At 42.2% G+C, this 17,910-nt stretch overlaps 1 protein-coding gene across 3 annotated transcripts in view; it reads right to left on the bottom strand.

Moving 5' to 3' along the window:
* PLXNC1 (plexin C1) overlaps positions 1 to 17,910 on the bottom strand; it is a 159,216-nt gene that overhangs the window by 2,805 nt on the left and 138,501 nt on the right. For 2 of the 3 annotated variants that reach the window (XM_050747131.1, XM_050747132.1), the window contains 7 exons: positions 10,664 to 10,718; positions 7,693 to 7,724; positions 7,490 to 7,597; positions 6,118 to 6,281; positions 3,831 to 3,978; positions 975 to 1,115; positions 820 to 894 (listed from right to left, as the gene is read on the bottom strand). In XM_050747131.1, coding sequence (XP_050603088.1) covers positions 820 to 894; positions 975 to 1,115; positions 3,831 to 3,978; positions 6,118 to 6,281; positions 7,490 to 7,597; positions 7,693 to 7,724; positions 10,664 to 10,718 — 723 coding nt within the window. Of the gene's footprint in view, positions 1 to 819; positions 895 to 974; positions 1,116 to 3,830; positions 3,979 to 6,117; positions 6,282 to 7,489; positions 7,598 to 7,692; positions 7,725 to 10,663; positions 10,719 to 15,299; positions 16,915 to 17,910 lie in introns of those variants that run through there. The other variant, XM_050747133.1, reaches the window with a different exon arrangement.

The raw sequence follows: 17,910 nt of genomic DNA, 5'->3' as shown, positions 1-17,910 counted from the left end.
TCTCCTTAAATGCAGCAGGCAAGGACATCCTGGTCAGAGACAGATCCTTCCCTTCCCTCCCATCTGGGCAGTGTAGTCCCTCCTCTTCCCCTCCCTTCCCCAGTGCTTCCCTTCTCTCCCCTGACCCCTGGAACGAGGGATGCTTATCATGTTTAAGAACTCATTGCCTCTACCCTACCTTAGAGCTTCACTTCATCTTCAAGTAGCAAATGGAATTGGTGAGCTATTCTCACCATTGACATGGATAGCCTGTCCCAGCATGACTGATTGGGGGGGAATCAGGGAAGGGGGAGTTAACATTTGTTTGGAAACAAAGCATCTGATGAATGTGTCTGTGTGAATTTCCAAAGAAAAAAACCCAGATTAAGGAGAATTAATCATAAAGGAGAATGGTTTATTGAAATAGTTGCTTAAGTTAGAAATATGTCATAATTTCATATAACGATTGAATACAGAATCTAGGCAATTTAACAAGCTTAGCTTTCATTTTTAGCAAATTACAATCAAGCATAAGCTGACCCCATTTGATAGGGCCACTACTTACTCATCAAAGTTAACTTGAGTCAGTGTGACTGTAGGCCCCATGAACTCAAATGTACATTCAGGCTGGTCCAAATGTGGGCAGCATGATAAAACTGTAAGAGGAGCAGCCATGTGCAGGGTCTGGCTCAGTGCCAGGATCCCCCATCTCAGACAGGCTTCCTGGCTTCCCTTTCTGGCCTTTTGGGATGCCAGAGCTGTTCTGAAACTGATAGAATGCTATAACCACATCCTTGTGCCTGACTCATAGGTTAAAAACAATGTTATTTAAAATCTTACCTCATCAAAATATTTTACGATGTATTTGTAAATTTCTGTCAAGGCCACTTCTTCATTAAATTCATTTTCGTGTTTCTAAAAGAAAGACTTGTTGAGAGATTCTGAAATGACTTAAAGTAACCAAATATAAGCTTATTTCTGCTTTCTAATGATACCTTAGATTCCTGAGTTAAAAATTCTTCCATTTCTGAGGATGACAATGGAGGCAAATCCCTGATTGCTTTGTAATAAGATTTTACTTCTTCTTTGTAGGTTGGGATATCCTTGGCATAGAGAAGCTTATTAGTTGGTGCTTCCTGGGGAAGAAAAAAAAAAAAAGCAACCATCACCAAAACAGTAAAAAAAAAAAAAAAAAAAAAAAAAAAAAAAAAAAAGGTGGGGGAGGAATTTATAATACACCAATGTAGCTGAACCCCCACCACCAGTTTTACCTCTTGCTAGAAGGCTTCATGCAATAGGCCTTAAATGTTGTTGACTGAATGACTGACTGCTATCTAGATAGTTCTGGTGAGTCACTGTTATTTTCAGGCAGATTAAATGCTAATATATTCTGCCTTCCTCTCATAAAAGAACTAAAATTATTATTTTTGCATGATTTTGAGTTACTGTAACAATGGAACTTATTTCAATCATAGTTCATTACTAATGGTTGTAAAAAGCCTGAATTAAAACATTTGCTCTCATCCTCACCCACCAGTGAATTTGGCATTTATAAAAGACTTGATTGTAGGTCTGATTGAGCCCTTTATATAACCATGAAACTGGTAAGTAATTGGCAGTGGCAGATTTTCCAGCTTGTCCCTTTTATTTCATTAGATTATAAAGATCTTCCAGTTTCTTCAAGGGAACACATGGTCATTAGTATTGGTGGCTCTGATGTGTGATTTTGCAAAGGTTCCCTGGCAGTTTGAATGTTTCTACATAATTATAACAGTGATATTTAAAAATTAAATATGATTTTATTTTTAAAAGTCATTATTTTTCACAAAACTTTAAAAAATTCTACTCAGGAAAGATAGGTAAGTTAACGATAGGGCTAATGTCCCAGCCCATGAGGCTGAATCAATGGCTTGATGAATCATTCTGAAGGATGCCTAGAGACTGAGATATTACTGAGATTTTCTCATTTGTCAAATTTAAGTGGAACCCAGAAATCATGCTATCATTCATTCATTCAGTAAACATTATTAAGCAAGCACTGGAGCAGGCATTGAGAGTACAATGATGAAGACCAGTGACTGCCCTTGAGAAGCTTACAATCTAGTTGCAAAGACAGATTTACGAAGTGCTTACTATGATACAAATAATTAGCTGCAGGAGTTGACAAAAAGAGTTGGATAAATCAGAAATCATAATTTGCTACTTTGTGTGGTTTCAGGCAAGACTTGTAACCTCCCAGAACATCAATTTTCTCATCTATAAAATGAGGGTAATAATAACTACCTTATTTGGTACTTGTGAGGATTAAGTGAAATGTGTCAAGAACATAATTCATAAATGTTTTTAGTGTGAATAAACATTTAAGTGCCTTTCAGTGTGCTGCAAGCTAAGATGAACTTTGTTAGTCAAATGAAGAAAGTACTGTAGGAAATACATTGGGGAAGTTCACAAAGTAGGCGTATTTAGACTGATCTGAGTCTCCTACAGTTTCTGGTCCTCATTAGGAAATTATGTTTGTTGAATGAATAAAATGTTTATGATGAATGAATGGGGAGGATTTTACTAGACAGATTGTAAGACAGGAAAGATGAGCAAAGGGGTGTGAGAACAAGTTCATGGTGCGAACTTGGGAAAAGTAAAAGCTGTAGCACAGTGGGTATGTGGAGTGTGCAAGAAAATAACGAGGCCAGCAAAGAGGGCTGAAGGCCATCAGGAAGCACTATGTTGCACTGTGAAAACTTTAGCTGGTAGGTGGTAATGGGAAATATTTGCAATTTTTAAGAAGCAGACTGACAACATCAGATTTATGTTTTAGAAAGATTACCTGAGAGAGAGTGAAAAGGAAAAGTTTAGGGGATAGGTAGACAGCAGGGGCAAGGACCCCAATTAGGAAGCAATTATTATCCCAGTAGGGATGGGATGAAGGGATAAGGCTAAGTGATAAGGCTAAGTAAGGAGGAGGTAGGGACAGACATTTGAGACAGAAGTGAGTGGTAACCAATAGTTTGGGGATAGAGGTTGGAAGGAAGAGGAGTGAATCAAAGATAACGTTGAGGATTCTACCTTGAGAGACTAGGCAATGCTAGGGAAGACAAAAGTAAAAACAGGTTTGTTTTGCAGAAATACTGATGATAAAGCGTTTAGATTATGACTGGGAGTCTGAGGCACCTACGGAACATCAGTCTCCATTCATTCCAGGTACTCTTAAAGTCCCACCCAAGAGCTCCTCCTCAGTGTTCAAAGATCCATTAGGCACAGATATTGCTCAGTTTCGTATATTTTGGAGCGCTCAAATAAGACCAAAACATCTCTTTCAAAGTCTGCTCTGTATTTTTCTCTTTCTTTGCGTTCTTGGGACTTTTGATCAGCAAAGAAAACCATAGGAAAACAGTACTCATGCTTTGATTAGAAACAGACAAACTGGTATTGTTAGAAATCTCAGGCAAGATTTTCTGTCCCATAAGCAATGTGTTACATTCAAATAGGCATTTTATGTATATTCAAATAGAATTTATTTAGGCAAATTTCAATAGTTGCATATTTTGGGTTAACAGTTTATCAGTGTCCATAGAATGTTTTTCTAGGAAACAAAATGCATACTTTGTGATAAAGTTTTTCACAGGCAGAATTCTGCAGTCAGGTGGGGCTAATTATTTTGTTTTTCCCTTTTAAAAAATTAGATTAAAAATAATGAGACAGATTTTAAAGAACAGCAAATTTACAGTGGCCCTTGCTATTTCTTTTTAGCTGGTGTAGTTTAGACCAATTGTTTGTTATTTGAGTGCTTATCAGAAAGACAAGTGTGTCAAACTCATAAGACTCATACAGGAAATACTCAAGCTGGGCCTTACCTTCCCTAGTTGCTGCTCTGTGAGAGAAAATGCATCCATGAATGCCTGGGCAATCACTGACAAACAGCCGTCTATGTGTGGCGTCTTCTTAATGTCAAAGACAAACTGAGGGTTCTTCAGGATGTTTACCCAGAAGCGAAGAGGAAGGCTGTTCAAAGAGAGAATAATCTCTTTTCAAATAGGGCCATTCATGAAATAGGGCCATTCATGAAGCCAATGGTCTGTTTATCACAGTTTGTAAACGAGTGTTTTTGTCCTTGTTATTGAAGTATACAACTCTGCTTAGGCAAACATACCAAATGACAGACAGAAGCTCACTTGGAAAGAACAAGAAAGGGTTAACTGCCAGAGCTACTGAAAAGGAGGATAGAGGAGGGTAAGTTTGAAAATGGCCATGGACAAGAATTTTCTCCAGATAGCTCTTGATTATATATATAATCTCTCTCACCTGGATTATTTCCCGTCTCCTGACAGTTTGTTCTCGCCTATCAGCAGTCCTCTCAACACAGAATCAGGCTATGTCTCTCCTCTGCTCCAACCCTCTGAGGCTGTCCATCTCCCTCTGGATAACACCCTGCACGACCTGGCCCCTGCCCTCCTATCCCACTGCTCCTCACCGCACTCATTCCAAGTCTCCTATACTCCTTGCTGTTCTTCATACGGGTCAAGCAAGCATGTGCCTCACAACTTGTGCTCTTGGCATCTGTCTGCCTGAAACTTTCTTGCCTCAGGTAGTCTCATAGTTTATGCCCTCTCCTCTTTCAAGACTTGGCTCAAGTGTCACCATCTCTGTGAGGCCTTCTCGGATCACCTAGTCCTGACACATACTAGCCTCCTTTCCTACTTTCTCCACTGCACTCATCATCTGCTAATGTACTACTGTTTACATACTGCATTTAGTGTCTGTCCCCAGCTATTAGAATGGGACCTGGACTTTCATCTGTTTTGTTACTGTATCTCCAGCACCTAACTGCTTGGCCCATAGTAGGTACTCAAATACCCGAACATGAACTTGGGACTGGTTCAAAGTCCTTCCATTATCTCCTTTTCAACTCTGGCTCAGCTCATTATCTCCACCATATGCTGCTGGGTCTCCCAATAGCTTTACTGTCCTGGCTGCTGCCCTGCTCAGATGCCACAATCTTCAAGGTGGAATGGTGGTCCTCAGCTCCCAGGCTTGATGTGGGAGTGGTTGGGAGTGGCAGGGACTACAGATAAGAGGCTAGAACAGGCTAGGGGCAGTTGCTCACACCTGTAATCTCACTACTTTGGGAGGCTGAAGCAGGAGTATGGCTTGAGTCCAGGAGTTTGAGACCAGCTTGGGCAATGTAGTGAGACCTCATCTCACAAAAAGTTTTAAAAATTAGCTGAGTGCAGTGGCATGCTCGAATTCCAGCTACTTGGGAAGCTGAAGTGGGAGAATTACTTGAGCCCAGTAGGCAGAGGTTGCAGTGAACCGAGATTCCACCACTGCACTCCAGCCTGGGCGACAAGAGGGAGACCCTGTCTCAAAAAAAGACGCTAGAACACAGGAAGAGAAGGGAGCAAGCCAGTGTAGAGAATTGGGATAGATCTGGATTAAATGGGAGATTAGACCTAGAGCTCTGAAACTTCAGCTTTTGATACTCATTTAAAGTGACCTGGCTGCCTTCAGTGCCTGGAAAGCCTTGGGCTTGCACTGAGAAGTTCTACTTCTTCATAACTGAGTCTTATCCGGCCCATGCACACAGCATTTCAAAGAGAGATCATGAGCTACATTTCTTTACTGAGGAGGCAAAATTTGGATACCTTGCCTGTGCTTAAGGTAAAATATTAAAATACAAAACAAAACACAGACTTTTGGCTAATTACCATAGTATCTGAGTACTACACTTGATAAAATAAAAATCTGTACAGAATGAGCATAGACAGTTTGGGACTGCACAGTAACTGATTAGGAACTAAAAATGGTTTATCATAACATTTTCTCTAATGCAAAAATGATATAAAATCACAAATATTAATTTCTCATTCTTTGCTGGTCAACTTAACATTCGAGACAAAGTCTTTATCATGCACCAAAGATAACAGTTTATCTTCAAGAATAGGATTCTTGGCATAGGAATAGTTTCCTTTATTGTTTAAAAATAGTAACAGAATAAGAAACTACTTTGACATGATAGCTTACCAAGCCCAAAGATTCTGATATAGAGATAAATGAATCCTTCTGTAACTATCTGTGTGTTTTTTTTAGTTAATATTCTGTCCCAGATTCTTGAAAACAGGCAATAATCACCTACATTCCCACCTGTTTGTTTTCCAAATATGTACGACGTCAGGATCTGTGATTTTTTTGTTTTCAGCCTGGGCGTCCAAAAAGTCAAAAAAGTATTTTATAGCAAATGGAGCTCTGCTGTTGGGTAAACTCCAAATGCTTCTAAAAAGTTTTTCAAGCACAGAATGAATTGCCACCTGAAAGACAGACAACATCAGATTTGGGAGATTAAAAACTGTGGTAGTGGTTTGGAAAATGTAATAGCAAAATCTAATCCAAATTCAGGGAAAATAATGTGCAAAACAGGGAAAAACAAACTGAAGAGAAAAATGTAAAATTGTCAAATGAGGCCAGTGCTCACAGTATGGGACAAAAGTCCTGAAAATCCATGCCCAGGTTTAGATTTGGTTCATAAGCTTCTTGCTGATAACAACATTGTTTAGTCAACTGGGAGGATATCTCAGAAATCTCTAGCAGTTGAAATGTCAGTTGTAGGGCTGTTTACATAAACCAGGAAGCCACGGATATTTGGCTTTTATTATGTTCAGCCTGGAAAAGCTCAAGTGATGCTGCTCTGTTCCCAGAATTTTTCCTGTTGCATATATTTCTATCATAAGGTTTTATTGTGTACTTTCCAAAGCATTTGAGTATTTTACAAAAGCCAAATACGCTGAGCTCTATGGGACAGCTGAGAAAATCAAGAGGCTTGGACTGTCCTCTGCCCACTAAACAAATCTCCTAAGCTCTAAGCAGATTCTTTGTTATAATCTGAAGAAGCATGCCCATCAAGTTACTGGGGCCAAGTGTAGATAATAGCATTTATAGTGCTCATCATTCCAGAGGGGGAGAAAAAAAAGATCACCACAGACTTCTGTTAATTCCACTAAAAGCCAGATAAAGTAAAATTTGCTCCCAGTTTGGTATTCCACCGGCTTTCACATCTGACACTTTTATGTGTGAGCAGAATTCTTAATTTTAAAATGAAAAACAAAAATCAGTAAGATTTAGTAGGTTTATAGCCATTGACCCTTCCTATCCTCTTCATTTTATTTGCAATTCAAAAAGGGAGTTTTATTGCACATCTATAATAACAAGTAAACAAAAAGGAATAATTATGCTGTCAACCTAAAAAATAACAATAATAATGAAATGGTAGGGAAAGATACTGGGAACAATATTAAATCTCTGACTGAAGATACTACAGCACAAATTTGTAAAGTGCTATTATCTTTGTAGTGTATAAAAAGAAGAACGGGGTAGGAAGTGTTTACAATTTAAACTTTCATTTTGCTTTGCTAGAAGGCACAAGGGATTTGTAACATTTTCACACTTCAGTGGAAATTAAGTCAAACATATCATACACCCCCTAGGTAGCCATCAAGTGCTCCCAGAACAGTAAGTGTACCTTGGTCGACAGCAGCTTTGTCAGATACATTTCTTTTACTTTGAACTTGTGCTTCCCTCGATGTCTCTTTCCTTGCACATCTTGGAATGCTTCCGAATCTGGTAAAATCTGAAGGGAAGACAGCAGAAGCGTTACCCAAGGAGACCAGCCATGCTACAGAAGGCATGCAATTCAGCGGTGAGCACAAGAAAGCCTGAACTCACCAAATGGCAGTGGTCATCTGAGTATTCCACATCTGAACGCCAGAGAAAGAGGGGGAGAAAGCAGTCCATTAAAAAAAAGTCAACCATAGGCTAATTGGTCTTCTCATAAAAAGCCCCATTTGTGCTATATACTGAAGTTACTTGAGCTTTTTGACTTGAGCTACATTTTTCCCTCTGCTGCATCTTAAGATCTTAAGAATAGCGTGAAGATGGGACGGGCTAGGGATTGGAGGGGGAAGTAGATTCCCTAGTGATCTCTGATCTCTTGCTGTAGGAAAGACTCAAGCCTCATTCATTTAACAAATGTACCTAGAGCACCTCCTATGTGCCAGGGACTACTGGGCATATAGCAAGGAATAAGACCTAGTTCCCACCCTGATGAAATTTGCATTCTAGCCAATGAGAGACATCAAACTTCTAGGTACACAATTATAATTGTGATAAAGGTTATGAAGGAGAATTATATGCTAGGAAATTATCTAACAAGAGACTAAATCTAGTCCAGGAGTTTTTGAGGAAGGGATGTTTGAGCTGAATCTAATGAAGAGATAGTCAGCTAGGCAAATTGCAGGAAGGCCCAAAGGTAGGAAGGAGCTGACCCTTTCTAGGATCTCAAAGGACAATGAGGTGGTGTTCACAGAGCAAGCCGAGAGTAGTGCAGAGTGAGGAAATGTGGCTGTAAAGGGTAAGGGAGTGGTAAATGGAGGGAAGAGTGGAAGTAAAGCATTTGGTTTGTTTTAAAGTTGAGAGAGGCTCAGTGGCTCACATCTGTAATCCCAGCACTTTGGGAAGCCAAGGCAGGAGGACCGCCTGAGCCCAGGATTTCAAGACCAGCCTGGACAATATAGCGATACCTCATTTCTACAAAAAAAAAAATTTTTTTTTTTTTGGAGACGGAGTCTTGCTCTGTTGCCCAGGCTGGAGTGCAGTGGCACAGTCTTGGCTCACTGCAAGCTCCACCTCCCGGGTTCATGTCATTCTCCTGCCTCAGCCTCCCGTGTAGCTGGGACTACAGGCGCCCACCACCGCACCCGGCTAATTTTTTGTATTTTTAGTAGAGACGGGGTTTCACCGTGTTAGCCAGGATGGTCTCAATCTCTTGACCTCGTGATCCGCCCGTCTCGGCCTCCCAAAGTGCTGGGATTACAGGCGTGAGCCACCACGCCCGGCCTTCTACAAAAAAATTTTAAAATTATCTGACCATGGTAGCACACTCCTGTAATCCCAGCTACTTAGGAGGCTGAGATGGGAGGATCATTTGAGCCCAGGAGGTTGAGACTTCAGTGAGCCATGATTGCACCACTGCACTCCAGCCTGGGCAATAGCGAGACATTGTCTTAAAGATGAGAGAGACTAGCACATCTTGAAATGCTAATGGAAAATGGGGAGTAGATGGAGAGGGAAAGAAAGTACAGGTGAGAAAAGAGATTACTGGTAGTATAAGGATAGAGAAGGTTGGAAAGGATGATGGAACCCAAAGTACAGGTGAGAGACTGGCCTTGAATGGAAGAAGGTCAGCCCATGAGCATCAAGGAAGAAGGCAGGTGCAGGTAAGGTTGGTAGGTTTGGTATTGGCTGTTGAGGGACTTCTGATTTGTTTTCTCTGTAAAGAGTGCAGGGTGAAGTCATCTGCTGAGAGGAGAGCTGTGTAGGTCAAAGCTTTGAGGAGAGAAGGCAGACATGGACAACACAGAGATGAGCTGCCCAGAGAAACCCAATGAGAGCAGGCTGTGTGGAGGGCCCTGGTCAAGTTGGGCACCATGAACTTATAGTGACCCCCAGTGTGCCATTATGTGCCTTTCTTCCGTGGCTCCCTAGCTATAGGGTCAGGAAAAGATAATCGTTGGGTTCATCCAGGGTTGGGATTTTGACAGAGGGGCTGATGATAGGACAGAGGTACAGGAGGTTCAGAGTATTAGCAGGATGATAAGATGGTGGCTCTCAGTTGCAATGAACGGGAACTAGCAGCAGTGCTGACTGACGGGAGGGCCCACGAAGAGATCCAAACCTAAGATTCTACTATTCAATCCCCAAATAACAGGCTCTTCAAAAGGCCCAATCTTTGAAACCTAAAACCACAGCTCTTCCACTTTTCAACACAAAGACACCATCCCCCTTAAGCTGGAATGATAGCAACACTGCAAGACGGCTTCACCACAGCCCCATGTAGTGATGGAAGGTGGGTTTCCCCAAAGGAGTCCTACCCAATCATCCTGTCTGTATAATCAGGAGCCCCACATTCCCTGTTTGCACTGACCAGATGCTCCCTGCTCCTTCTAATAGTGAATCCAGGAGTCAGGAAGCCCTACCTCTGGCTGTGTGAAAGGAGCCTGTTTGGTAGGAGCTCAGAACCTTTCCAAGGGCTGAGAGCTGATTGTCTTGACTGGGGTATAATTTCTCTGGAGACAAACCTGGAACAGGAATTCCTGCCCCAGGGCTATCAGGGAAGCAGAAAATCACTTTAGAGACCAGCCTATTGACTTTCCCATAAAAGTTCCCCCTTTAGTTTGTCTCTCTCCAATTTCTGGGAATTTCGCAAGTGCTGTCACAGGAGACTTGGACCTTCTAAGTGGATTATCTTGTTGGTTCAGCGCTTGCTGTGGGGCTGTGTGATGATTATCTGTACTCTTCCCTCTCAGTTTGCCAGGGGGATCTCCTCTGTTAGCCCCCATCCTTCTAAAGAGTTGGGAAAAAAGCTATGAGATTCTGCCCTGAGCTTAGGGCTATAAAGAGGCAGCCATTTCCTCAGTGCTGGGCAGTCCAGGCCAACCACCATTTATAGTTTCCTTTCCTTCTTGCAGGGATCACATTCTTAGGACTGGAAAGAGATCGAAATGGCTTTTCTCAGCTTTCAGAGAATTACATAGTAACAACTCAATCTCACCTTTGTGACAATACAGCTGAGAGAGACAAAAAGCAATACTTTATGAAGCTGGGTGAGAACAAAATGTTACAATATTATATTGGTTACCTGAAGTAAAATTTGCTATCTTCTTAAAGACTTTTATAGTGGATCCATTTGATATCTGAAACCAAAGATAAAAGATATATGAGTTTTCAAAATTTAATGGATTTCTCAACTTCACCCAGGAATTAGATGGCTGGATGGATCTTACATGCTCTCACTTATTAAATCAAATATTTATCAAGAATTACTAAGTTCTGGGCACTGCGCTGGAGGCTGGGACTAAATGACAAGCAAGACAGTCTCTCTGTCCTCAAGGGACTCATGGTCCTGTGGAGGAGGCTGATGAGGCCATGGGAGGCAGTAGGGTAGTACGCAGAAGGTGGAGGCCAGGACTCTGTGGGACAGATGGAAGGTGGGCAAGCCCTGGAAGAGGGGAAGACTGAACTTTGTTAGGACATTCCCCCCAATTCTCAGAGGCCAGGAAAGACCTAGGCCAGTTTCATTTTTTGAGGTTAAAAAATTGTTACTTGCTGTGGACTGAATGTTTGTGTCTCCTCCAGATTCCTATGTTGAAATCCTAATCCCAGTGTGATGGTATTAGGAGGCAGGGCTTTTGGGAGGCTAGGTCAATGAGGTTGGAGCCCTCATGATGGGAATAGTGCCCTTATAAGAAGAGACACCAGGGCCGGGCGTGGTGCCCCACTCCTGCGATCCCGGCACTTTGGAAGGAAGAAGAGGAGGATCACTCTCAGGAGTTCTGAGACCAGCCTGGGCAACATACAGAGACCCCTCTCTACAAAAACATATTTAAAAATTAGCTGGGCGCATTGGTGCACACCTGTAGTCCCAGCTACCTGGGAGGCTTGGGCGGAGAATCACTTGAGCCCAGAAATTCAAGGCTGCAGTGAGCCCTGACTGTGCCACTCTACTCCAGCCTGGGCGACAGAGTGAGACCTTATCTCTAAACAGAGGAGGAAAAGGAAGAGACAGCAGAGCTTGCTGGTCCCCTCTGCTTTCCACCACACAAGGATACAAGACGATGGCTCTCAGCAAACCAGGAGGAGGGTCCTCACCGAGCTACTAGTACTTTGCCCTGACTGAACTTCCAGTCTCTGGAACTATTAAGAAAGAAATGTTTAAGCCACCCAGTCAATGGTATTCTGTTAAAGCAGCCCTAACTGACTATGACACTACTCTATTAAGAAATGCTGAAACAGGTTTTCAGAAATTGTGGTATATAAAGTTGGTGTCTACCCTATGACAGAGCCGTTTCACATGTAGGTCTTTAGTCCACAGAAATAAGTATAAATCCTGATAGGGAGCTATTTGTAATTGTCCCAGACTGGAAACAACTCAAACATCCATCATTAGAATAATTGGGAGCATATTCATACAACAGATTATAAAGCAATGAAAATGAGCAAACTACTGTTACACGCCACATGGGTAAATCTTACCATCATAATGTTGAGCAGAAGAAGCTCGACAGAAAAGAAAGTATACTGAATGATTCCATTTACATAGAGCTTGAAAACAAAAAAAAAAACCCAAACGGTCAAAACTATCATGTTAGATATTTGGAGACGAGAGCAGTGGCAGTGATTAGGAAAGGCCAGAAGAGGGCTTCTATTTTTTGACATGGGTGGTAGTTTCAGGACGTGCTCACTTGGTGATAATTCATCCAGCAGTACGCTTATAATTTATTTATTTTTCTATAGGTATATACAGGTGGAGCATCCCGAATCTGAAAATTCAAAATGTTCCAAAATCTGAAACTTTCTGGGTGCTGACATGGTGCCACAAGTGGAAAATTCCACACCTCATCTCATGATAACATGTCACAGTCAAAACCCTATAAAAACTTTGATTTGTGCACAAATTATATAAAATTACCTTCAGGCTCTGTGTATAAGGTATTTACGAAACATTAATAAATTCTGTGTTTAAACGTGGGTCCTGTCACCAAAATATTTCATTATGTATATGCAAATATTCTAAAATCCAAGCAAATTCCAAAATCTGAAATACTTTTGGTTCCAAGCATTTTGGATAAGGGATATTCAACCTGTGACATTTTTTCAAAAGCTTGTAAAATCACAAAATTTGCATATACTTTTTAATAAAAGCTTTGAAATTTAAGCATAACGTGGGACATGCTTAACTTTTGCTAATATTAAGTGTGCAGCTTGATGGCTATTCACATTAAATATATACTGACATAACCACTGCCTTTATCAAGATATAAAATATTGCAAGGTCCTGAAAAGTGCTCCCATTGTCCCTTCCGAGACAGTGACCACCCCATCTTCATCCAGAGGTAATTACTTTTCTGTCTTCCATCACCATTTATGAATTTCGCCTGTTCTTGGATATCACATAAATAGAATCATACGGTATGTATTGTGTCTAGATTTTGAGGGTCAATATAAGGTCTATGACATTTATTCCTGTTGCAACTACAAGTAGTTCATTCTTTATTACTATGTATTAGTTCATGTAGTATCAGTATACTACCAAAAATTGGCATACAATAAAAGGAAAGAATTACCGATACATGCTACAGCATGGATGAACTACAAAAACATGCTAAGAAGCGAGTCACAAAAGACCACATATTATATGGCCCTGTTTATATGAAATGTCTATAAAGATGGGAGCAATAGACACGAGGGACTCTAAAAGTGGGAAGGGGGTAGAGGCAAGGGCTGGAAGACTTCCTCTTGGGTACTATGTTCACTGTCTGGGTGATGGGATCAATAGAAGCCCACATCTCAGCATCATGCAATATACCCTTGTAGCAAACCTGCACATGTACCCACGAATCTAAAACAAAAAACAAGAATATATGAAATGTCCAAAATGGGCAAATCTATACAGATAGATTGTAGATTACTAGTTGGCTAAAGTAGGGGTGGGGGAAATAAGGAATGACTGCTAATGAATTCAAGATTTCATCGGGAGCGATGAAAATGTTCTCAAATTAGATTGTGGCAATGGCTGCTCAATTCTATAAGTATACTTAAAACCACTGCATTGTATACTTTAAACAAATGAACTTTATGGTAATATAAATTATATTTTGGCTGGACACAGTGGTTCATGACTGTAATCCCAGCACTTTGGGAGGCCAAAGCAGTAGGAATACTTGATCCTAGGAGTTCAAGACCAGCCTGGGGAACTCAGATCTCCATCTCTCCCCACCAAAACAAACAAGACAATGCTGAGCATTGTGGCACATGCCTGTAGTCCCAGCTAAGGCAGGAGGATGGCTTGAGCCTGGGAGATCAAGGCTACAGTGAGCCATGATTGTGCCACTGCACTCCAGCCTGGGCAACAGAGCAAGACCCTGTCTCAAAAATTATGCTTCAATAGAACTGATAAGAATTGCCACAGATTTTAAATGTATACATTTGACAAAGAAAGTCCTCTGTATATATTGCCTCTTTTGGAGTTAAAGTCAGGCGTTCTCACCTGAGACCTTTTGGGACCATGGAGACCAGGGTCAAGTGGCTCTACAGTGCCCCTCCCCCACACCCTGATGGGCACTCACAAATCCCCAGGCAAGGAAGTGCCCTTCAGGCAGAGGGGGACAAAGATGCCAAGATGCTAAGGGCAGGCCTGGCTCTGTGGGAGGAGGGGCTCATTCACAAAATTATAAGACAAAGGGGTGGCAAGAAGGAGGCAGGTCAGAGATCCACAAATCCCCTTCATTCTGGAGGACTGACCCTGTCACTTCTGAACCTTATCAGCTAAGTGACTTTTCCCTCCACTCTGAAGCTCCAAAGCTGTTCTCAATTCTAATATTAATTTGGACCTGGCCTTCCCAATTTGGAAAGAGTGGAAACCTAGAATTTCTCTTCTGGCCTGATGCACATTGGTTATCAGAATGTACAAGCTCGCCTAGCAAGCACCAAAGGATTAAAACCTAATCTCCTTCAGGTTGCACCCATAGGGAGGAACACAGAGCAAGAGCCAGCCCTCAAGAGGCCCTCAATCACAGCTGTCCAGCCAGCTGTGTCCAGCCAGCCACTAAGTTTAGTCCAGAGGCCTCCAACTGCTGGTGTGCATGATATCTTGGTGATGGGGTGGGGGCAGCACTAGACAGGGGCCAGCTGGGGCCATCAGGCCTCTGCAAAGCGTCTCCAGCAGGGATTCTTAACTCTTACTGAGCTCTTCGACTCTGCTTCTACTACCGAGCATCCTCTCCTTTTCCCCTTTAGCTGTTGTTTGCTGGCTGATTTTTCAATTCTCCTCCATATTTGATGCAATTAAAGCAAATGCTCTATGCACGCACCCCCTTAGCAATACTCAGACACTGAGTTTATGAGAAGCTTTGAACATAGTTACAAAATTCCTCCCCACGAAGAACTGGATATGCTCTGTTTCTAAGCCAATAAATATCCTTTTATAAAAGGAAGCTGGTGATTCATTCTGGGTAATTGTCAAAGAATGAATCCCAAATGTCTCCCATTGAGTGTTGAGCCAATACTTCACTACTGTCAGACGCTTTGTTTTGCCAAAAGCGAGCACCCTTACTCTATAATCACAAACACCACGGATGGGCCTTCTGATAAGGAGCGCTGCCAAAAGTTCAAATGTCTCTTCAAGAGCTGGCAACAGGCCGCTGCTGGTGCTGTGCTCAGGCATTAAGATAGCATAGACACAGCTTGTACCAAGGAAATTTTACTCTGAAATTATCTCCCAAGAGCAAGTGTAGAAGCATTTTATTAGTGGATGAGTTGTTTGTGTGTGTGTGTGCATTTCTAACTTTCACAGCTGCTCTAGAGCTGGAACATTTCCCCCATGTGACACTTCAACACGATTATAAAGACAGAAAAATAGTTTATTTACAGATGTTTGTGGGGGAAAGGTTTCCGTTTTCTTTTTAGCACAAGTCAGCTGCTGCTGAGGTAAGGACAGAAATGCCTTTTTGAAAAGTGCCCTGGAATGCAGAGTGTTAAAAAGATGATGCCGTTTGTTCCATCTGAGGAGCTCCAAATGCTCTTCTAAGAGTGACTCATTAATCGTCCCCTAGTCCTGTGAGGCAGGGAGCATCCTCTGGGCCCCTACTTTAGGGATGAAAACCAAATTAAATCAAAGAAAGATTAATGTCACTAGCTGGATCTGCAGCAGGATTGTTTTTCCAGCCCAAAGCAGAACTGGTACACACGGCAATTTCAAATTAAATTCCTTCTAGTCTCACAGTGTTCTAAGATTCGACGTGACAACAGGCGATTCTCCTCCAATCATCAATGGAGGGGAATTGGGGCCACCCCACGTTAGAAGTGTCAGAGATGGACTGTAGACTTTCCCATCATTAGAGTGAGGAGTTGTAATCACTCAGGGAGAAACAGACCCATATCAACAACTTAAAGTCATTTCTAAAATAAACAGGAGCTACATATCTTCCAAACCATTTGCAAGTGAAGGTAAGATTTCTTTATAAGATACCATGTTTATGGCATAACTTAGAATTCCATGAAAAGAGATTTTCTAGAAATGTAAGGTTGAACTTATGTTTAACCTTATGAAACTACTACTTTTGTAGGTAAATATGGACACCTATTGACAATTTCATATGGCTTCGCCTAAGAGAAATGCTAGCATTGTAGCTATAAATTTTATGAAAAATTATGAATACGTTCTGAATATTGTGATAATTTAAAGAAAAAAAATCTAAAAACATGATAATCAAATCACCACACAGAAACTCTGACTGAAATCTCTCATTCCTGAAATCACCTTTTCTGCTGAAACAATCTTATGTGAAAACAGAATTCTATTCCACATCCTGTCCCAGCAGCCACACGCCAATATTGCTGTCCCTCCGTCAATATCGTCTTCTCCCTCAGCTCTTCTCACTGACGCCCCAAGGCTGGAAACTGATGAAAACAAAATCTTGTTTCTCAGGGCTTGAGGGATAACCTTGCCGAGTCCTTCAGCACAGGGGTTCACCAGTGCATTGGAAGGGGCCATCAGAACGTCCTCCACAGGCTGGTCAAATCACACAGAAGGTTCTGGACACCCAGGGGAGGGCTTACAGGATGCTGGAAACCAGAGAAAATGCCACAGGGCTCCTGCTTCTCTCTTGTTTACTTGAAATTAACCTTCAGGCCACTAGCCAGCTCCCTCTGCGGACTATTAGTGATAACCCTGAGACTGTCTTCCTCCTGAGGGAGTTGGGCCGCCAAGAATGTGTGGGAAATTGCGAAGCCCTGAACACTTAAGAGTGATCCGGTTGGGTTGGGGTTGTCAGAGCCCAGATGCCTGAGAGAGGCCTCCCTTTGGATGAAGGTAACTGTCATCTTCACGGACTGCTGGCCAAAAAGAGGGTTAAAGTAGAAGTAGGGAAGCATTTTGATAAACTCACAGACATGAGATTTGTCCTGGGATTTTAAGAGAAGTTACCCTTTATGAATTTGACATCAGAGAATGTAACTGCCAGGATTTCTCCTCAATCAGGCCCAGCTCTCTAGCCAGGCTGCCTCGGAGGTTAGGAGCATGGGCTGAAAGCCTGGATTTGGGGAAGGTATCCCTCAGGCCCTGCGCAGAGCCCCAGTCTCTAGAGTGCTTATTTCATCTGCTTTCTGCCTTGAGGCATCAGTGAAGGAGCTCTATGACTCTGGCCAAGTTTCTTAGCCTTCCTGGGCCTCAGAATGGGGCTGATAGTATTCATCTCATGGAGCGGTAAAGAAGATGGAAAGAGCTGCTATTGGGCAAAGCCCTAGAATAGTGCCCAGCACACGAGAAGCATTATACGTGTTAACTGAATATCTAAAGACATTCACACTGCAGCAGACCTTTAGTGATTGTGCAGTCCCTTTTAGTGTCACAGATGATGGACTTGACTAGAAGGATTGCTGACCTTACTTAACAGACCCTTTGGGACATTCCTATGAGTTTTAAATATCTTTTGAATTACAAATTTGTTAGCAGTGACCACTTCTGCATTAGTACACATCTGTTAACGACAGCAGTTAAACAACTCTTCTGCCTCTCAAAACCTTGCAGCTCAGAACTAGAAGTATGATCTTTAGAGAAAACTTCCTGCCCAATGCCTGTCCTGCACACTCGCCACTACTCCACAGCAGGGTGCAGGTGCAATAACTCGGCCCAGCCAAAGGTCACAGCAGGGTGCGAGTGAGATAAAGAAGGCTGGACCCCAGAGAAACCACCCTGCCACAGTCACAGGGGACGAGCATGCCCCACTCCCTGAACATGCAGGTGCACGTGCCCCAGACCCTGCTGGCACCAGAGCAAAGCACAGTCCCCTTCATAGTCAACGCACACAGAATGACATCCAGTTAAGG

This window comes from Macaca thibetana, chromosome 11, assembly GCF_024542745.1.
Source record: "Macaca thibetana thibetana isolate TM-01 chromosome 11, ASM2454274v1, whole genome shotgun sequence".
Classification (NCBI taxonomy): Eukaryota; Metazoa; Chordata; class Mammalia; order Primates; family Cercopithecidae; genus Macaca; species Macaca thibetana.
The sequence above is the reverse complement of the archived record's forward strand: the minus strand, read 5'-3'. Positions and strand labels throughout refer to the sequence as shown.